The 15,186-nt window shown below is 40.3% G+C and overlaps 1 protein-coding gene and 1 long non-coding RNA gene across 3 annotated transcripts in view; both read left to right on the top strand.

Annotated features, from left to right (window-relative positions):
* The window catches only part of LOC142477229 (uncharacterized), a 36,225-nt gene extending 28,540 nt beyond the window's left edge, over positions 1-7,685 (top strand). Inside the window, exons 2-4 of the long non-coding RNA XR_012792255.1 lie at positions 62-129; positions 2,874-2,916; positions 4,559-7,685. This is a non-coding gene — a long non-coding RNA (uncharacterized LOC142477229). The remainder of the gene's footprint in view (positions 1-61; positions 130-2,873; positions 2,917-4,558) is intronic.
* A 4,826-nt stretch (positions 7,686-12,511) lies between these two features.
* FER1L6 (fer-1 like family member 6) overlaps positions 12,512-15,186 on the top strand; it is a 215,154-nt gene continuing 212,479 nt past the window's right edge. For both annotated transcript variants that reach the window (XM_075582218.1, XM_075582211.1), the window contains exon 1: positions 12,512-12,657. In XM_075582218.1, the coding sequence (XP_075438333.1) occupies positions 12,602-12,657 (56 nt within the window). In that variant the 5' untranslated portion in view covers positions 12,512-12,601. The remainder of the gene's footprint in view (positions 12,658-15,186) is intronic.

Raw genomic sequence — 15,186 nt, 5'->3', positions numbered from 1 at the left:
GGGATAAAAGAGTTATGGAGGAGAGTGGAAGGGGATTGAACTTTGTTTTCTTGACTTTCAGCAACTTGGTAACTCTCCTGGCAGCGTTTTAACCCTGTATTTCAAGACTATCAACTCAACTAAAGTAAGGTACACTGCCTTGTCTTTTTTTAATCTACCTTTCTGATAATGAACCTGCTACTTACCCCAATTCTGTTCTTTACTGTGACCTCATGTAAATGTTACTCTCTCTATGCACTACAAACTTCTCCCTCCTGGCCCACACCCAATGTAACCATACTGTACTCCCAAGACTATTCAAAAGCCTTGCATTACCTACGGTTGATGGAGAGCTTTGAAAACCAGAACACCTAGCACCACTCATTCTAAATCAAATATCGCAACTTTGAAACCAACTACTCACATTTGTATTTAGGCCCCAGTCATTTCCATACCGCTTGCCTCCCTAATCAACGCTATTTTGTCATCAGGAGATATCCCACAGACATGGAATACTGCCAGAGCTGTCCCAGTCTTTAAAAGTGGGGACAACAACACTGTCTCCAACTGCAAACTAACCTCTCCTCCAAATCCTATCCAAAGTCATGGACAAATGTGTCCACTCCTAATCTAGCGATTACTATGGCAAGACAAATTTTCTTAGCCAATTCCAAGCTGGATTTCGCCACTATGGTGACATAGTATATGGTACAGCCCTCGAAACAACAAACTCGACAACCTTTACAAATCAATATGCCGGTCTGTACTACAATATAACTACAACACACCACGGTGAAATGCTCCAAGAACTAGATTGACTATACTGTAACTTGAGTTCAGGCATAAGGTACATTTTTCCTGCCTTGTCTTCAAATACTTTCTGGTCTCTCTCTCTCTCACAAAACCACCGTCATCCATGCTCTATGCGTTTCACCATTACAGATGACGGCTTCCTCGTCACAAACTCGATGGACCACCCTACGCATTTCGTGACGTAATCACTTCTTTAATGACATTACGTCACGAAAGCGTAGGGTGGTCCTGGGAGTTTGTGATGAGTTTGCTACGAATCTGCTGGGTACTGAGTGCTGTGTGCCGGGTGCTGCATTAGCAAACACTGCGGGAAGAACTTCTGCGTATGTGCGCGCAACCTGCGACACACGTGGAGCTAGCGTTCGGATCCATAGAGCGGAGAGGGCGTATGAGGCAGTCCGGAGCGACACATACAGATGGAGGTGATGCCATCATAGTGTAACTTGCATCGGTGGTTACACGTGGGGAGGAGAGCCTCTGCAACCCGGTCCCGTGGTCGACAGATCTGGAGAAAGACACGCATCATTGTGCCTGACTTATGCCTGCTTGTTGTGAGTAGGGTTCCAATTTTTCTCCACCGGAGCAGTATTCATTTGTTCTTACTCCCTGCACATGCTTTATTTTATGGTGTATACATATTCATTTATTCATTTCATTAAATTAGTCTCGTCCATTTCATAGGTGTTTTGTTGATTGTCCCCTAGTGTGGTTTTTGTTTGTCTAAGTTTGTCTAGTGTTATTTGTATGTTTGTCCCATCTACAGTTAATCTGGTATATGCTATGATTGGTTGTTTTCTCTTTTTCTTTCACATATTGTGATGTCACCTGCGAGATACGTCTGATAGACTACAGGTTTCCAAAATTGAACTATATATATATAAGGCGAATATTAGCAAATGTTGATGACTTTTCGCAAGCTGCAAAAGTTCCAAATTTTCCATTTTGGTGAATTTCCAATCTTGGAAACCTGTAGTCTATACATATAGTCTATACATATAGACTACAGGTTTCCAAGATTGGAAATTCAACAAAATGGAAAATGTGGAGCTTTTGCAGCTTGCGAAAAGTCATCAACATTTGCTAATATTCGCCTTAGCGTTGGCAAATTATTATGCATTAGAAATTCTCACGAAAAAATTCTTTGTCCTTTTAAAATTTGCTTAGCTTTTGCTTACGGAAGAGAGTGGCAGCACGTCACATATCAGGCACTTGTGCACAATGATGGTATAAGTCGATGATTTTTGCTCGACTTCCCAAAAAAACTGTCAAAAGCATTCTCATGCGTGAAAGAAATTATTTTTGCTCACCGAATTTGAAGACATTCCCACAGCTCTAGCTGTCTTAGCTCCCCCTTTGGTGGTTGTCATACAAGGTGGTTGTTATACAAACTACAGTAGGACTTTAGAAACATGATGCAAAGATACTTCTGAGTGACTAAGGTGGCTCGGAATTGAAAGATGCTACATAATAAATTTGTATCAATATTAATGCTAACATCAACAATTAGAAGTGATAATAATAAAATTATTATTATTATTATTAATAATAATAATAATAATAATATAACATTTCTGAGATTAGGACTGATGGGACGTCTGCCAGTTTTAAAGTCAATACATGTTGCCATCTTGACTTTGATTTACTGCTGGATAAAAGACTAGTATTAGAACATGTCATGCATGCGGCGTTTATATACCATACTCCCGCAGACGTGGACACTAAGATGATGAAAGAGACAGCAATCCAAGTCAATGATCCAGATCTGTAATATGATCTGGGAGGAGATGGATGTAATCTCCAAAATCCTCTTTTTGCTTTAGGTAATGAACTTCATCCTTACTCTTCACTACAACAAATTGCAGACCCACATTCCAGTTATTTTCAACACACATTTATCTTTTTTAATGTATCTTTTTAACCTTTTCCTTATGCAGAGCTCATACATTTCCTTTAGTAGTGATTATTCAGTTGTGCATTATGGGAAATCAGAGGCAGATTGGAGGACAATTAGACAAGTTCTATTCCATGTAATGAAATCAAATAATAATTCGTTTTAAGTTAATTATTTGTCTCTCATTTAGGCCAGAGCAGCATCCAATGAAAATACAGTGTCCTTTACAAGAGGTAAAATAATATAATAAAGACAGGATCAGAGTTTGCCACCAATGGTTTTGCACAGATAAATCTTTGTCGGGAGTTCTACACTGAAGTACACATGTTTATTTTGTTTTCTAGATAATCAATTACAAATTAAAACAAGCACCACATTAGTGATCAGAGTTCAACCTTTCAGAAACTATGAAACACATTCTTATCAAATGTCCTATGTGAAGGTAGGTGTAGCTGGCATCACAAAATAAAGGTGAAGGCCAGCTAGCTACCCCTAAAACTGTGCAAACTGGCTGTCTCAGTAATGTTGAATTCAGCCAAATCTATTTCATGTCTGGGAATGTGAAATCACTTATATGTAAATATCTTGTCAGTAAAGCACTTTATTCCCTATGGCAGCAATCCCCCCCCCCAGTTTAGTGAACCAGCATTGTTCTGTGATACCATTTGGGTGTCAGCCCTGTAAAGGGTTAATGGTGTTATGTGACTGTAAGTATCCTTTCTATGGAAGGAGACTCAGCAATTCGCTTAGCTGAGCTGTTCCATAGAAATGATATGAGCAGGACAAAGGGGGGGGGGGGGAGGAGGAGGGGACGGCTGAGGTGCCAAGACTTATGGGTAGTGGTGAAAGGCAGCCGATGAGATCTGGGAATAGGGCTCTCAGTGGAGTAGAGCCCTTTGTATTCCACAGACTCTGAAGTACCTACCCAGCGGGAGGTAGAAGATTGGCTAATAGAATCAGTTGCCGGGTCTGAGGCCCGCAGGCACAGTTTCTGTGAGCCAGTTTGAATTCCCCGCTCTCCAAGAAGTCTGGTCCTCATGGGGCGGTTTTGAGTACCTAAACCCGCCCCCCTCCTCTGATAGGCACAGCTGGACGAGCCTCTGTTGAGCTCTCTACCGGTTAGCGCTGTGATTGGCTGCCGTGCCGGCTCCATGTTAAAGATAGCTAAGGGGAGCTATGTAAGGAGCTGGGCAGCACAGCAGTTCAGATTCAGCTATGAAAACAAGCTACTGGGATTCAGAGAGGGATCCTACGTGCTTGATGGAACTACAGCGGACAGCAGATTCAAAGTTGCTATTGCATGAATAGCCCTTTGGATTCCTGGGGAAGAAGCGGACAGGTTAGACCTACTGAAGCAGGTCCCTGCACCTAGTCAAGACTAGTGTCTTCCACCAGGTCCCCTGTGTGGTGAGTGTATGTTATATTTGCTGGTCCTGCCAGAATAAACCCTGTTTATTCAATTACTTTGTGCTGTACATGGTGATCATGATCCCGGAAGGTTTTTAAGGTGATAAAAGTACTGGTCTCCTGTGACATCCTATATCACATATTGATCTAAATATTTGCTTTGGACAAATAGATACATTAACTACATATTCTAACTAAACAAAACGTTAGGGAAAAACACATCCATCCATCATGTTTCACAGTTGCTAAAGACTAGCTGGGTCAGATACATGGATCCAGACAAAGAACAAAGAACACAGTGCAACATTTAGCAATTATGTGCCCCCATGAAAAAGGAATTTCTTCTTTACTCTGCTAAATGGAGTCCGGTCCCTGTATCAATGCTCTGTGTACTATTTACTAATGACCAGTATTAGTTACTTGCAAATGGCGTGTTACACGTCCTTATAAGTTTTGTACTTATTACAGAGTGAAGAGCGTGAATTCGGAGCACGGCAGACAGGATGGAAAAAATGAAAATTCCGAATGGAAAATGTGAAAATTCCAGGGCAACTCCACAGAAAAGTGAATTTATTGTGTGGCTCGTGGATGCAAAAGGAAAACGCACCGTGTTTCGTGCGCAGGCACTTTATCAAGGTGTAGCCAATTTATGGACCTTCTTTATGCACATCACATACAGCACCCAGGATATACATGAACATAATATGCTTAAAAGTGTATAGGGTTCATATGTGATTTGAGCACCATTCTATACTTTTTTTTACTATTGTACTTATTACAGGCCTAACAAAACAATACAATACAATTCATCCTATCTAACCATACATATATATAAAACACAGATATATACAGATTTACAAGTGCACAAGAATTGTGATAACAATTACCTGAAATTATGTCTTTTGGAATTCCTACAGGTCTCTGTACTCTCCTTTCCCTTGACTGACTAACTGACTGACTCCTGTTTATTTGTGTATGTTTGCACATTGATCAACATATAGGAGGTTTCTGATTGGTTGAGGAAAGATACTCAAACTAAATAATGTGCGTGTCGTTGATGTCTTGAGAATTCCAATTAAGGCCTGATCCATCATGTACTGTAATATATTGGTGAACAGGTCAAAGTTTTCCCATGGTTTGATCTCTGCTAGGAATGTGCAACTGTTTCCCCTGGGGTCCAAATATTAATTACAAAACACAAGGGGTGTTTGAAGTTCTTGGAGACAAACAAAAGACTGGTTGCACCAAGTGTGTGGAGTAAACAAACCTTTGTTTGTCAATTTCCCTCACTTCTTGCATCTCAATGTAATGTTTTTAAGGTGCAGCTAAACAGATGTACTATATTCATATCTACATCAAAGACCGTTTCTTAAGTGGGTCCTGAACAAGCAATCCTCTCGGGTAACAGTCGCCCCCTTATGACCATGAAAACCAATATACTTGGCCACACCTATGAAAGCAATTGCTTATGCCTAATTTTCATTAACATACTCATCTTCTCCCTTTGTTCTTTAAATACCCTGCTCAGATGTATAATCATTATCATTAGAATTATCAGTAAGAGTCCTTGCCCTAACAGAAGTCCTTTAATAACAATTTTGAGCCAAGTGTTGGTTAGGACAACTTCATCATGCAATAGTTCAACTAATTTTGATTCTGTTTTATCCATGTTGTTACTAATTTGAATAATGTATGTGTCCTTCCTATCTAATAGATTGTGCTAATTTATTTATCATGGATCTATATGTACATCAAAGACATGAATATAGTTTTCAGGATTAGGACCATCCGGTTCACTGTCCAAGAGAAGATCCTCCTTAAAAACGGTAATCTGGGTAATCACTATGTTTCCGATGGTAGTGACTCATGTCGGGTAAAACAGAAATTTGGGTTAGGTATTGGACACGACTGACCCCCATAGAGGTACTCCCTGTGGTTAGTCACTATGTAATACAGCCCATCCATGTTGTCTGTGACCTTTACCATAGGCGTTCTCCGCTTTGTTAGCTGTATTGGACATCCAACTTCTGTAGGGAAGGAGCTTGAGTTGATTTTCTTTTCAGTTGCAGTCACTCTAGTACTTCTTTGGTGTCTCTGGGTGTCATTGTCTTTGACTCTGTTATACTCCGTCATTGCTGTGAGCTCTTTTTGATTCAGGCCAAATATCAGAGTGTTGATTTCAAAGACTTCACAATGGCACAGGTACCTGTTCTCCTTAACGGTGCAGCATGCTGTGTTTGGTACCTCCATTTCCCATCAACTTGTACTAGAAGTTCTGGTAGCATCAACCTCTCCTTCTAGAAATATTCTGCTAGGTATCCGATAAGTGTGCGGATGCCAGTTTATCGAGATGGACTCAGCTTGGTTGAAGACAGGCAGGTAGATTATAAAAGACCCATACAGGATATTGTTATATGAGCAGGCTGATTGCTTTCCATGACAGTGGTGCAAACCTCTATTTGGGTGTGGGGTCACACTACCTAAATTCCAAATGGGGGAAATTGCCAATGGTTTACAAGCCCCAGTGTTACTATAGGTCTAAGAACAATACCACCGGGTCAAATCTTTATATTTTAGAATATCTGGTACCTTTCCTGATTGTATATCCCTGATGATGTCACTTATTTTGTTAAGGACAAAACTGCCATATGTGGTGCAAATTATTTCCTTACCAACCTGATTATCGCTGACCTTCCTGTTATTAATCTCTATCACATTGTTAATTTTGGCCTGCGCCTTGGAGAAAAGCTTGGCTATATCATGCATTATGTGTTATTTGTATTATTTGTTATTTATATGATTGTCACGTGTATTACTTCTTTGAAGCGCTATGTACATTAATGGCGCTATATAAAAAAAGATATACATACATGCCTCTGTGATTGTGTCCCTCTGGTTGTTCTCTAGCTGGGTGGCTCTTTCACAGGTTGGTTTGCTTTTTTTACTTGGTTCACTTGGAGTGGTAGAGGGAGCAGTGCCCCAAAAAACTTTGTGACGAAATAGAAGAATTGCTCTGGCGATGACTCATAAATTAGATGCAGGTGCATGTCCCTTTGTAGATGGGCGCTGTTTGGTGAACTGGTTCCTAAACCAGCTGTAAACCATACCGTTCTTATAATCTAAAGTATGCCTTCTGATTTCTTTTTAATTTACGATTCACAAAACGATAGGGATAGGGAGTGATCAACTTAAACCTTACTAATTAACAAAAAGTCCATACGATAATTATAGGTGGGTGCAAACTGTGAACTTACTTTAGTAAAACAATAAAGGTTACATTTTATTAAAGTGGTGTGCATTTAAGAGAATTTCCTTCGGGACACAATCATTTTGCGTCCCTTACTTTACTAATTTACGATTCCACTTATATCTGTCATCGGGAAGCAGAACACCAAATTTACGTTTCAATGTAGATCGTTTGGATCTTTCTAAGGACAAATGAAGTTGCTCTTCCATCCTTTTGCAATTCCTCGATCATCAGGAGCATAAGAGACGTTCTACATTTTCTTTCCCAATATGTCACTGACAATGATAAATCGCGAGTACTATACTGTACCACCTACAGCCAGCAGCGGATTTCCAAATTTGCCACCTCATGGCACTTGCCTGTGTCTGCCGCCTCCTTGGTGCCGCCCTCCTGCTCCTTTGGAATCATGGCGTCATGTGACGTCGTACGGCGGCGCGTTGCCATGGATAAGCGACTTCATGATGTCATTTGACGTCGCAAAGTCCCATTGCTATGGCAATGAGACACTGTGTTACGTCATGGTGAGGGGCATCCACAGCGTCATTTGATGCTGGGATTCCAAAGGAGCAGGAGGGCGGCAGAAATGAGGCAGCAGACACAGGCAAGTTCCTTCCCATTAAGTCCTAGAGGACCGACAGTGCGGCAAAATTATATGGGGGCAGAAATCTTTGCCGCCCCCAAATGTTGCCACCTTAGACATGGGCCTAACAGGCCGAATGGTAATCTGACACTACCTACAAACTTTTTTGCTTATATAATAAGTGTGAGCCACACTACTGTGGCTTGAAACTAACATACAGTATTGTAACAGGGGACTTATCCCTGTTCAGTAATGTGCCTTTAATCTAGCAGTGTGGTGGTTAACTTCTGGTAGTTAATTACTAAACACCACCTGCCTGATTGAGATGGCTTACAAAAGCCTGTCTGTTCAAACAGGAAGTGAGAACTCTTTAGCTGACACCTGAGCTGAACTTGGAGACACACTTGTTTTGAGCTCTGCCAAAAGTTAGCAGAGCTGCTTTCAAGACACAAGGCCCAAATAAGACTTCTAAACCTGGATGCTGATTTTCTGTGCACGCTCCGTGCGGTTCCAGGAGAGCAGAGAAGCTTACTCTACAGCTGATAAACAGATAAGACTTTCATTATTAAGAGACTGCTTATATCTGCTTATTTTCATGCTATGTTTGGGGCTGGGGAGAAATGCTTGACTAGGGAGATGTGAATTGGTTGCATAGTGTTTTCACTAGAATTACTCCCAAGTGAATGGAAGCTTTGTTCCCCCCCCCCCTTGTTTGGATAATTTTCCTGATGAAAAGGAACAGGCACAATAAAGCCTATTATAATTTCACATTATAAAGCCTCCTAATTGTGTACCTCTGTGAATGTCCGTCCACAAGTATGTTGATACATTTTAGCTCTGCTCTAATTTGTGAAATTGTACAAGAGTTTTGACAATCTTGGAAACCGCTAAAGGCTCCGGCTATGAAACCGAAGGCCAAGGCTAAGGACGCAGAGGCCAGGGCGGGCAGCAAAGGGAAGAAGGAGCCTGAAAATGGTAAGCCAAGAAGGAAGCAGAAGGAGAGACCTCAAAAGACAGTACCAACACTGCAGGGGAACAGCCGGGAAAGGCAGCGGGACAGGAACAAAATAACGCCTGGAGGGGAGGGGGACAGCTGGGGAAAAAGGCAGCAGGACAGGAACAGAGTAACGCCGGGAGGAGGAGGAGAGATTTTAACTCTGCATAAATGTGACAGGGACAAGTGATTCTTACCTGCCATCAAATTGTATTTTTCTATCTCTAACTACAAAACACAAGTACATACTACATGAAAAAATACAACTTCTCCCACCTGTACACTAGTAAAAAAAAGGACTAGATATACTGTACAGGCTGAGAAGCTTTGCAACAACAGAGAGTTAATCTCCACGTTATTTCTTCTACTAAGCATATAAAATAAAATAAATTCCGGGTACTATTATGCTTTATTTGTTTAAATTCTGCTTGATAAGTGGTTTAGATGATGCTAATTTACTTTGCTCATCAGGTTTTGAAATTCTTTAACTAGCCGCATGTATCAACCTATGTATTTATTCTGTAATCTCCAAAAAACAAACCAAAAAAATAACCTTGTTTTCTTCAAGTAAAAGCTACTGGATGATATGCCATTTGAAAATATAAAATCTTTTAAAACAAATAGCAAGGAATTCAATATGTATTATCTTATTATATATCGTGTGCTCCACAGAGAATGGAAGGAATTGGAATATCGGAAATTAAATTGATGATTGAAGCATTTTATGCTGTAGCCATTGACACCGAATTTTCGCCTTTCATTGATTTTCAATTATAAATGTACTGAGACTACAAAAAGCAAATAAAATATGACAGCACATTTTTCACAAAGGTGCTTGCACTGTACACATGAAAAACTACAATAACATTGATGCATAGACGTTCTTTTCCTCCTCTCGGGGTTACAATACAAGAAATTGTTCTGTGCATGCTTAGTGTTAGGGATATATTATTACTCTAAAGCAGGGGGCCAACCCCAGTCCTCAAGGGCCACAAACAGGTCAGGTTTAAGCTTCATACATTGGTGCTGCTACAGTATATAAACATACAGTATACATAGATGCAGAGCCAGATAGAGGAGGGGAGGGAGCAGGGCCATTTAGCTCGGAGACAGAGGGGCCCCGAACATTTACTCTAAAGGTTATGTGTTCAATATATTTATTCTAATACCCTGGTGCAAATAAGCACTGATCAACAGTTAAAGGGGATGGAAGGGTTGGACTATGTAGAGATAGAGTAGAGATAGAGAAGAGAAATAGAAGAGATAGAGAAGAGAGAGAGAAGAGATAGAGACGATCGCTTATCGGCTACCGCTCAAAAATAAAATGTTAATCTCGTCGGTGGAGTTTTGTTTGTTTTATTGAAGTTTTAGCGCTTGGAGAGAGTGCCGAATTTTTACAGATCTATTGTCTCAGAAGAATACTATGTCTCAAGAAAGGCTAAATGGGCTATCAATTCTTCACATCAATTCTGGCGTGGCACAGACAATAGATTTTTCCACGATAATAAAGAAATTTGCAAAAAATTAAGCTGGAAAAGCATTTTAAAAATCATTTTAATTTGTGTCAATTTTCAATTCGCGAAATGTTATACAGGTCGCAAAATTATATCTCAAATAAATGTACGTTATATTTAAATTGTGAAGCATTGTAATCAATAATGCAAATAAGTTCTGTTATGTACAACATATTTTTTCTTTTGATAAATGGAGAAATCTGATTTTTATTTATTTACTTCATTCATATATTTGTGTGGCTTTTGGAGTGAGCTGTGGGCCCACATTTGTGACTGGCCTTGGCCCCATCTCACCTCTCTCAGGCCCTGCATACATACATACAAGTGAGCTTAGTTATAAGCTGCCACATGCAAGACCGAGAGTGAAGGGTAACGAAAACAGCCAGCGAGGAGGACAGTCAGAAAATGTTATAGTGACAGTCCACGGATTCCGCAATACGTGGACGGATTTGTAGAACCCAATCCGCGGATTCGGCAACCTGTTGGTGGATTCTTCAGAATTCACGCAACGGATTGCTGAATTCGCGGATTGGATTCTACAAATCCGTCCACGGGTTGTATCCAATGGCGGGTTTTGATGAATCCGCGTGGATGGAAACCGCCAAATCCTTTTGCGGATTTTGGGGGGTTTCATTAGGGAAAATCCGGGAAACAGATTTAGGTGGCGTCGTTCATTTCTATTCCCCTCTATAGCAAACAGTGCACCTCCAACATGATATTCTAGTGCAGGTTTTCGTGCAACTTGGGGGGTAATTCTATATAGTTCAAAGCTGCCATCCGGCCCCTTTTGGACAAAATTTCTTGTTGACTTCAAAAGAAGTTTGGGGCGAAAACTGCCCAAACAGTAGGACTGCCAGGTGGCTTCTCCAAAAATACTGGACACAATGGTGAAAGGAGCTCGAGACACACACACACACTCGCGCACTCGATAGAGACACAAACTCCTCTCTCTCCGCTCCATGCTGTTCCTTCTCAACTCGGCTCCACCCTCAGTCCTCTGACACCTCCTCCTGATTACCCAGCAGCTGCCAATCAGGGTGGAGGAAGCCGTCCAGCCCCCTAGCAACAGCTCTTCTCTCTCCCTGCTCGGGAAAATTCTGTGGTCCCCCAAGCCGTTCAGGTGACTATGTAATTTTGAAGTGAAACTTCTTTGCTGGCACCTACCAAAATTTTGCTTGCCCCAAATTCCCTTCATGGTGATGGATGTTGGTAAGGGAAGTGACGTCACTGCTGGCAGAAGAGGCCGTCCGAGTCGTCAGTGTTGGCAATAGCGCCCGGCGCCACGCGCATGCATAGCATCTGGCTCCGCGCACATGCACAGGAGCAGCTGCAACCCCGCCACACTTAGGAGACGGAGACACGACACACACAGAGAGAGACACACAGATTCACACACACACAGTCACACACACACACACATGAACACACACATGAGGAATTCACAGTTAGTATAAATATAGAAGTGCAAATTGCTAAAACGGGGTGTGTGCCGAGCCCGCGAGTTCTAAGTCAAACTTCTTTGCATTTTGTCACTGAAAGTGTGTTTTGATTTTTAATTAAAAACATCACCTTCACAAATACAATTTCTGTGACAAAACAGTGTCAAAATACAAAGAAGGTTCACTTAAAATGCGCGTGCTCGGCACACACACTTTAATTTACTGGACAGAGTGTCCAGTTACTGGACACCTGGCAACCCTACCAAACAGCAGTTTTGGAGTATATACAATATAGCCCTTAATCTTGCTACAGTATAGGTTGTACAAAACAGAGCATACAGTTCTGCAACTCATACTATAACAATCCCTTATAAAGGCTTATATTACGACATTCTGCCTGAATTAATTATTTGATGGACTCCTTACAAAAACCTTAATACTGTACAAACTTCCAGGTACATTTCCAACCAGACCTATCAATTAAATTGTTTGGTCAACATAAAGCATAACCTGTTTTTAATTTATCGTGTAAAACCAACACTTGCATGATAAATTACCCCCTGACAAAGTGAACTTTAATAGACGGGACATGAGTACAGTATGTTAATATGTTTAAACAACCACACCCTTTGCAGTTATACGGTATCTTCGAGGCTGCTCTGTGAGCACATAAGTCCAGAGCAGGGGCTGCAGCACAGACATGGTTTAGCCTATTTACAGCACACTTTTAAGGCATAATGGATTACAACAAGAAGACAAAAGACACGGACCCAGAGAAACAACCAAAAGCAAAGTAACGTATCAGCGCTTGATAATCATTTCTAACTGTTTGGGGACATTTGGCTAAGCATGATGATGCGTGTAATCACAAAGCAGCTGTGGCCTTAGAAAAGGACGTACGGATGTAGTAGACGTTGCAGCTCCTAATGGCGCATCGTAAGGGGGACACACAAATGAGGCAGTGGGAGCAGACACCACTGGAAACGAATGAGGCGCAGGTACAACAACATCTGCTACATCTGTATACCTGTGCATTGTTACAGCACTGGGCTTCTTATGTGCTGTGACTGCGTATGGATACTACCTGTGAGTGTGAACTACTTAGAGTTTGTGAGACCCAAGTGATCTCTGTATGGTGCTACTGTATATAACCATACAGGTCCAGATAGTACCGATGTTATTAAACTGTGTTAGGAGATTTGAATGATTATTTTTAGCTTCATTGTCTGAATTATCTGGACGGTGACAATCCAAGAAATATTGTATATATTTTTCAAACCAATGTAATGCATTTTGGAATGTAATGCAAACCAATGTAATGCATTTTGTACATGTGCTCTGAAGAGCCCAGTGTATAATGGATGTGATGAGTTAATGTTTCTTTTTATCTTTGCTCATCTCAGTTACTGTACATTAAAGCTCCGTTTGCTTTCCACTTTTTACAGGTGCTGGGATTTTTTTTGTTTGGGGTGGGGGGGGGGGGGGGGGTGATCCACTAATACTTCAATTGTAATGTAGAAAGCCCAGACACTGACTGTTTTAAAAAAAAACAATTAGAGCCTTTATTTATTCATAAGATAAACAAAAACATATAATGGTTCAGGTCTCATTCATCAGATGAGCCCCAAAACACTGTGTTGCGTTGTATTGTGTGTGTGTGTGTGTGTGTATACTCTACTAAATGTTTTTTCCATCAGTAAACGTGCAGGCTTCCCACTTTTGGTGTAATGGTAATGTAGATAATGCAGATAATTTATTTAATGGTATCACACACCATGCAAAGAATAAAGTCTTCTCTAAGATAAGATTATGGGGTACATTCTATATTGTCTGAAGCGGCTGTTTTAAGCCGTAAATGGATGAAAATTCCCGTAAACTATATAGAATTTACCCCTATTATTGTATGACTAAGTGTGTGTTTTTTATCTTCCTATATTTATATAATAAGTACAGTAATTTGCTATAATAAGTGTTTACAACATACACGTTTAAACAAACAGATTGTTAATACAGTATAGGTAAAAAAAAGTGAGGGCAGATATTGTCTAAATTACAGAGATGCGAATGGTGGTCATTAGAAAGACAGTGTAAAAGATAAAGGGAACAATTTAATGTAATAACCCTTGCTACGTGTACCTAATGTATAATCACAAACCATTGTGGCCAAGCACTGCCATTAATGCAGTTATTCTCTCCCCTGCTGTCTCTGTAACTCTCCCAACATTCCACTTAGATTGTAAGCTCTCCGGGACAGGGATTTCCTATTGTCTGACTTTGTTGCACTGATTGGATTATAATTCCCTGTACTGTATTGTATCCCTTGTAAAGACAGAGTAAACTGTGGAAGCTATAAATAATGATATACACACATGTACGCCTCGGTACATACATCCTTCAATTATTTTAATACTCGGGGGGTTTGTGCTGCGATGTGGATCAGGTCTCCTAAAATATGGTCATTAAAAGGTATTATTAAAATGTGGGTAGTGCTACCAAAATTGAATCTGCTGCCATTTGACAGTATTTAGGATGTTGAATTCTGACATTAAAACACAATGATGTACATTGCTGATACCATTCAACACTTCTTCAAACACTATTTCTGATGACAGAATTGAATATTACCAAGATCAAGTATCCAGAGAGGAAATTACAAGTGGGAACTCTAACATTTGGATACTTTTACATATTGTTGTGGAGTTTGTGGTACCAGTAAAAATGTCATAATCGAGGAACAAACATCCTTGTCTAAACACCTAGTATTTTTATACTTGTGTTGTGACCTTGTGCTTTGCTTCACTTTGGCTCAAACAAAATGCTGGGAATATAATGGAAAATGGAAACCTGATTTTTCTAAACCATACTCTGTAGCAAAAACAGTCACTTATCCTTTTAAGCTGGTATATGTGTAACTGATATGCCTATACAAGAGCTCAAATCGGAATATAGAAATGTATCGGCTATGAAATGGAGCAGATAAAGCTTATTATGCTGAGTAAGCTTAAATACACCATCAAGTCTCAAGGCAATTTTTTAAATCTAAAATTGGGCAAAAATAGATCTTTATTTTGACCCTCTTTGCATCAAGGTATAAAGACATTTTGCTAAAGTTTTGACCCATAGGCACCAAATGTGTGGTTTGGGTAAAGTAAAGAGGAAGTTTTACCTGGTACGTTCTATTATAATAGAATGGGATGTATCAAATTCTGCACCGATCTTACTACAGTTTCCCTCTTATTTCTGGCAGCAACAAAGAAATCTTCCTGGTCCAAGATAAAGTAGCGTTAACATTACTAGTGGCATTGACAAGACTATGCAAGAT

The sequence above is a fragment of the Ascaphus truei genome, chromosome 2, assembly GCF_040206685.1.
Source record: "Ascaphus truei isolate aAscTru1 chromosome 2, aAscTru1.hap1, whole genome shotgun sequence".
In the NCBI taxonomy this organism is placed as follows: domain Eukaryota; kingdom Metazoa; phylum Chordata; class Amphibia; order Anura; family Ascaphidae; genus Ascaphus; species Ascaphus truei.
Note: the sequence above shows the minus strand (reverse complement) of the source record. Positions and strands in the feature narration are given on the sequence as shown.